The 7,246-nt window shown below is 38.6% G+C and overlaps 1 protein-coding gene across 4 annotated transcripts in view; it reads right to left on the reverse strand.

Moving 5' to 3' along the window:
* The window catches only part of igf2bp3 (insulin-like growth factor 2 mRNA binding protein 3), a 28,245-nt gene extending 26,385 nt beyond the window's left edge, over positions 1–1,860 (reverse strand). For 2 of the 4 annotated variants that reach the window (XM_038300243.1, XM_038300242.1), the window contains exons 1-2: positions 1,368–1,860; positions 492–552 (exon numbers count right to left, since the gene is read on the reverse strand). In XM_038300243.1, coding sequence (XP_038156171.1) covers positions 492–552; positions 1,368–1,542 — 236 coding nt within the window. In that variant the 5' untranslated portion in view covers positions 1,543–1,860. The remainder of the gene's footprint in view (positions 1–491; positions 553–1,367) is intronic. The other 2 variants (XM_038300244.1, XM_038300246.1) reach the window with 2 other exon arrangements.
* Positions 1,861–7,246: the final 5,386 nt, after the last annotated feature.

A 7,246-nucleotide genomic window follows, 5' to 3' on the forward strand; every position in this document is an offset into this window, starting at 1 on the left:
GTGCTGAGGAAGGGCGGAAGCGTGGGGCAGGCAGGCAAAAATGACGGGCTGGACGGCTCCACAAGGGCCCGTCCGCCTCAAATTCAGCCTGCTTCTACCCTCAGAGCACATTTCGAGGGTTAACCAGCTCCTCTGAGCTTTCAACGGACACATTACGCACAGTATGCGTTGTTTAAGAAAACAAATATGGTGGAAGTGCTAAATGAATCCAAATTCAGGGCGAGTTTAAGGGCTGTGCGCAAACATAGCGAAAGAATGGAGAACATTACACAACCAAACACTTCTTTCATTTAATCCCAGGAAATTAAGAGCAAAAAAAAAAAAAAAAATTAAAAAACACCTATAAAATAATCGTATTAAAAACTCTCAAAAGCTTTCAATACATAATTAAATAAAAATTAAAAATCCTGCATCATTGAAAAAAAAATGGCTGCTTTTATGTGCAGAAAGTTAGTCTTTCTCCTTAGACTACTTAACAAAACCTGACCTACCTTTGACGTTTAGGGACAGAGTGCTCCACTTCCAGAACTTGCCCATGAAGTTCAACTTTACCTAAAGACATAAAAGTAAAATATAAATGGCCACTTTATTTACAAACGCCACATGATCCCCATTCAACTTAGACCTCAAATTAAAAAAGGAGATAGTTTTTTTTTCCCCATCTTCTACTCCTTTTCTTTCACACAGTACTTAAACATTGTGTTAAATATTTTACTATAAAATTAAAGCAGTAGTAGAGGGAATACTATGTGATAATTTTAAATGAATGTTAACTATGACGCGAGGGAAATGTACAAAAAAAAAACTGTGGCTCAGTAAGTTGCATGGCCTACATTTGCGCTAACAATTAAACCACCTGGTGTGTCAGCATGCATGGGCGATGTAGCTTCACACTTAGGCCTACACTTAGAAAATCTGACAAATAAAGGTAGTTTAACTTTAAACTGAACGTTAGATAGGGAAACAAGAGAAAAAAAGCGTAAAACAGGCTGATTTCCACGTTCAGTCCACGGCGTCCACAGCCTCGCTGGCTGTGAGCGGCGTTAAGCCTGGATTTCCTCCTGATTTTGTTTACTCTAACATTTTATCAATGGAAATAACAGAGATTTCACTCAAGCATGTGGGGGTTGAAGTCATTTATCTGAACCCAGAGAGTCAAAAGGCCATGCAAAGGTTGTGTGTATATGCAAGTGTGTATATATACCGTGTGTGTGTGTGAGAAAGAAACAATTGGATACACCCCCACCCTCCAGGACTATACATGAGTTTCTTACAGCCATCTCTTAAAATATGCACACATGTATCGAGCCAGTTTTTTATATATTTTTATTTTATTTTAAATATAGAGAGAAAAAAATAAAACTCACCTGAAAGAACATCGATAGCTCTCATAGCCGCTTTCTCGTCCGGGCAATCCACAAACGCATAGCCAGTTTTGACAAGAAATGAGCCACTGTGCGGAATCTTCCACTGCTTGAAGATACTTTCCAAGTCCTCCTCGCTCGCCTCTGCGCTCACGTTGCCGATGTAAAGCTTATTCATGTTCCACGCCGAAACGGGACAATCTTTACGCAGGAGAAGAGAAGAGACAGTTGTTCGCTCTCTCTCGCGGATGTGCGCTCGAATAGGCTTGTTTTGCTTTCTGTTTTTTTTTTTTTATTCCCTAGCCCTTTTACTACTACTACACGGAGCGGCTGTGGCGTGCTTCCCGGTCGGTTTCGAGCCACAGATAGATTTAAACTGGCAACCCCCCCTCCTCTCCACAGTGCGTTTTGCGCTCCCTCGCCCCCCTCTGTCACTGTCGCGCAATATATAAACGCTCAATTATTAATCTCTCTTTCCAAAACGATGGCGGTGAGGAAAAAAAAAAAAAAAAGGAGGAGGAGAAACTACTTTTGTGTCTTCCTCCAAAAAAAAAACCCTTTTGGCAAAGATAGAGAGAATGTAACACACAGTAAGGCTGGCTGGCGCCCGCCTCTGAGTCTACAGCCTAGAATAAGAAGACAGGGCAGGAGGAGTTGAAAAAAAAAGATCCTCTGCTATTCCGGCTTTTTTTTTTTTTTTTTTTTTTCTGAATGAGCCACGTGTTCAAACTACAAATCAGCCCACACGTGAGGAATCCCAATTGCTCAATTAAGTGTTTTTTGGGGGGGGTTGCACGGGTATCTGGGGTGGAGACGGCAGCGAATTGGGAGTGAAGAGGAAAGAAGGAGGGAAGAGTGGATTGGTGTTGGAAGAGAGAGAGGGAGATAGAAAAAAAAGCATTTAGAATTATGTGCGTAAAGGTTTTCCGTGTCTTTACTAGAAGCACATTCGTGGTGTCTTTCTCTGCAAAGCCTTGCTCCTTTGGTCGGTTGGAACAAACCCACGCCCTTAGCCAGGAGACGCTGACATTGCGGGTGGCTTGTGCGCATAAGTGCGCTCAAGTGATGTCACAGTTGAAAGAGCATTGTAAAAGGGTTTGGGGTCAATATGTGATTTTTTTTTTTTTTTTTTTTACACTATATGTTATTCAGCTTTGCATCTGCAATAGTTGATTTTAGGGATCTTGCCTGCATGGGAGGACCCTTGGTCCTTATGCAATGCGAGAATGACACGTCTACTACTACCCACATGGCGGCATCCATCTTCTCCAGGCTAGCGTGGAGTCATGCACTCTTTGATCCACAACTCAAAGTCCAGCAGCAGGCCCCATTTACTCGTGATCACAGAAACGTATGCATTGAGCGGGGGTCTTTGTAATTTGTTCAAATTGCAAAGGATGTTTGGTGTAAGCGCCATGACGTGTGGAGAGAGGACACATGATAAATCCAATCTGCCTGGATTTAAAATCACTGAATGAAAGGAGTGGTCTCCACTTTACTGTTCCCCTGGCGCCCCCTCTAAGGCATATACAGTCACGTGTTGAATATAGCCCATAACATATATGGTTTTACTGAAACAGCAGTCTTTAGTTGCAAATGTTTGGGTTAGATAATAACAATGCATGTTACCAGGAAGCTTCCATACGGAGGGCCAGGGGTCAAAATAGTGTGAAAGCAGATCTTTACAAGCTTTTCAACACAAAGGGTCATGCCTCTTATCAATGAATGCTCTCTGATCTTTTTGGGTGAGAGGATTAAAACCTGAAAACATTGTATATTAAGGCCGGATGTAGATTAATCCCTGAATTGAGTCCCATCCATTAAAAGCTGTAAATTATTATTTTTATTTTTTTTCATCTGATTGTTGTTTTTCATTTTTCTGTAAATAGTAATATTGTATGATTTAGTTCTTTGGGGGTCATTCAGCAAATAAGGGTTAATAAGATGGAAATTATATGAAAACACATGAATATAGCACAAGTGAAATAAGTACAGTAATATAAAATGCAGTGAGGTATAAAGCTCCATTGTATTTAGATCCTCTCCCTTTCATCCGCAGGACAGTGATCCCTGTCATTTTGCAACCACACTAAATGCTACAGTCATAATTCTAAGATTTTTGCTTCTCTTAAAACAAATCTGATCAGTTAGAAATATACAGTTCCTTATAAACATCAAAAACTAACATAACTCCTTCTCAAACATAAAATAACAGCAGAGGAATCCATGACTTCATTGTGCTTAATGATGCTAATTGTCATTCACATGAATTAAAAACTTTAAATTTAGGAGTTGTCTTAACACATTTTTTATTATTATATTTGTGCTCACATTATATGTGGCTGTTTTGGTTTGCATTTATCTTGGTTTCGAGGGTGACTCTTAACACCCATCTGAGGACAACAGATGAAAAATACCCCCTAATTTACTTCCTGTACATAAATAAAACGATTTACAAACATAAATTCTTATTTTTGGTAAGATTATAAATATAAAACCATTAGGTTAACAACATGATGCATTTGCGTATTTAACCTGAATTAGAAACGTTCCTGACTAAATGGAATAATATAAACATTACATTATCACCTAAAGTAGGCACAAGAACCTCAGATTGATACACAAATAAGAAATATGTATGGTGAGTTTTTGAAAAGTAGCAATGAAGGATAAAAAGTAGGTGGAAGGGGTGTGTGTGGGGGGGGGGGGGATTTGATAGTGCATACAAACAATTCTTATCAAATCCAGACATTGATCAAAGTAAGAAATTAATAGAATCAATCAACCTGCAATCAATTGAATCAACATTACAACTTTAACAAAGTTTAAAGCCTAGTTAGTTGTGCTGCACATACATTCTTTTCTAAATCCCTCCCCTCCCTATCCCTTCCTTTATCTCTCCATCCATTATATCCAGTTGATATGCAGGGTTAAGGTGAGCAAAACATTTATGGTAGAAAAGATACATTGTTTATTTGGCAATTTAATCAAATGATTCAATTAAGAACATGAAAGCATAGAAACTCTCCAAAATTGATCATATATATGTAAGCATTAAGTTCCATAAATTATGTATAGTTGGGGCAGTAAGTTCCACTCAGACTTTCAGATCCCCTTACTAGCCTTTTCAGAGCTTGAATATCAGGTCTTTGGACTCTCAAATACTCCATCCATCAGAATAATGCAAATTAGTTAGGATACTTATACCAAAGTTGAAGTACATCAGTGGTCGCCCATGATAAGTGCTGTTTGAATAGTACTGGCACTAAGAAAGGAGGTAGGAAGAGGATGCATGATGTTTCCTATAAACAGTTTGTTTAGCATAGGGACCTTCCGGTGTTGCTCTCCACTGCCTAGGAACCAATGGATGCCCAGAATCTTTTGCTTGATAGGACGTATAAGCACAGCCCACCTCAAAGAGTTGAACAAAATCACATCATATCCTCATATGAACTGTGTATGATACATGAAAATTTACAAGCCTACAGATCTGATTGGGTTTATAATGGTGAGCGTTAGCTGTTTGCAACATTCATGTGACTTTTGTTTCTTTTCTGGAAGGCTGTAGTCTTAATTTGATTAGGATCATCCATGCTTGTTTCCACTACTACTTCCACTACTTAATGACATCTGTAAGACTAAAGGCTGTGCGGATTCAGCACAGGAGTACGGAGTTTGTTACTGTTAATACAGTGGAAGGTGGAGAAGGGGAGCTAGCATCAGGAGCTACAGATGGTGATCCACTGTTGCTGTACTATAAACCTGATGTTCTCAAATTGTGGACCAAGAACCAGTCATAGTATCCAAAAGAAATTCTTGCATAAGGTAGACCAGAATGAAATGATTGTGGTTTAGAGCAGGCAAAAGGATGATTTGTTCTCTACTCAAGTACAGATACTTGTGTTAAAAAATACTCTGGTAAAAGTGGAAGTACTGATTAAACTTCTTTACTCAAGTAGAAGTAACAAAGTACAGGCTTGTAAATTTACTTAAAGTATAACAGTAAAAGTAGAAACCACATTTTAAATGGATGTCTGCCAATAGGACTAGATCTCCGTTGTGTTCATTTTCAATCATGTCGTCGTCCATACTACTATGCTAACGCCACCGTCACCAAGCTGCAATGATTTGCCGCGAATGAATACCGCAGAATCTGTCGATTCATCTTGTAGTGGTGCGTCAAATGCAATGTAGATTCCCATCCAATTAGATTGAATTTGGTATTGATGACGTGAAAAATAATAACGGTAACTCCACTGAAATGATTCAAAACTAAAGTAACGAGACAATTTTTTTTAAATGTAAGGAGTAGAAAGTACAGATATTTGTGTAAAAATGTAAGTAGTAGAAGTAAAAAGTTGCCAAAAAAATAAGTAGTAAAGTAAAGTAAAAATATCAGAAAAATCTACTTGAGTACAGTAACGAAGTATTTGTATTTCGTTACTTCCCATATCTGGTTGTTAACTACTATTACTTACTACTAACTACTACTTAGTTAACTACTATTGGCAATACCATTGAATAATATATATATTTTTTTCTCTGTATGTTATAAATCATAATGAGTGTTCACTACAAAGGTGTGGGAAATATTCAAACAAATAAGAATTGTAACAATTAACTTTTTTCTAGCGCCCGTTGTGAAATTTAATTATCAATGCAGCCATATTGGATGTTGAGGTCAACATTTTTTAATAATCATCGACTTTTCAAACCAAAGTTATAAAGTAAGGCAAGAAGTTTTGATAAATTTCCACTTTCAGCATCCTTAAACCACAATCTGAGATAGAGAAATATACAAATGTCTCCTTTTTTTTGGCTCCATGTTAACTAAAAAAAAAAAAAAAAAAAAATACTAAAAAGGATCTTGTGTTATGGTTTACAGTTCCTCCATATAGTACCTTATGCTTATAGGAGGTAATGTCATGATCTTAGTGCTGATGACTGTCTTGATTGTTCATTCCATTCACCTGCCTAACTCGGCCCAGTTTCTCATTACCGCTCCTCTGTTTCACCTGCTCCTGTCTCTATTTAACATGCCTTCTTCCAGTCATTAGTGCTTATTATTCAAGCCCTTGGTGAGAGGTCTCTAGCGTACCTGGGTGCTCTGATTGCCTCATCCAGTCCTATTCTGCCTTGGGACATCTGAGCCTGCTTGTTCCCATTATTCTGTTTGCTTGGCCTGTCTTGAGATTCCTGCTGGATTCTGCCTTTTCTGAACCTGGAACTGCTTCCTGGCACCAACCTGGATTTCCCTTTGATACCTCTTCGGATCACTGATCTTCAGGCTTGGACTCCTGTGAACCTCCTTGAAACCTTTGCGCTCTGGATTGTCCTGCCTTCCTCCGTATGCTTGAATCTGATCTCCTGCAACTTCTGCAGTCTTCAAGGCTTCAGCATCTGGGACTTTCTTGGCAGCGTTCATCACATCTTGTCAGTGGCTGTCTGGCTGGTATCCACCTCTTCCTCTGGGATTGGACTGAACCTTAAGACCAAGTTACTGACTCACACATTCGTAATCATCCTCTGCCAGATTAACGTAGTCACTAACCTGTGTTTTCTTCCTGCAGAGTTTCCTGCCTTAGATTCCCTAGCTGTGAACTGCCAATCTGTTGTTTTTAAATAAACACTTTTTGAGACATCAAACTGTCTGTCTGTCTTCAATACTGGTTCCTCTGTTCTGAGCCTGCACAGGTAACTGTTGTAAAGTGTTGAAGATCACCAAAGCGTATAGCCTATTGTCTTGTTCCATCAAAATATTACATTACAAATTTTTTTTCAAATGGTTCATCAGTTTTTCTCCCATTATTAAAGTTAAAGAGACATTATGTAAATTTTTACAGAAAAATGTATTTCACCCTTTACGAACAAAACATCATTTG

The sequence above is a fragment of the Cyprinodon tularosa genome, unplaced genomic scaffold (genome assembly GCF_016077235.1).
Source record: "Cyprinodon tularosa strain WSP-4 unplaced genomic scaffold, ASM1607723v1 ctg443, whole genome shotgun sequence".
Lineage (NCBI taxonomy): Eukaryota > Metazoa > Chordata > Actinopteri > Cyprinodontiformes > Cyprinodontidae > Cyprinodon > Cyprinodon tularosa.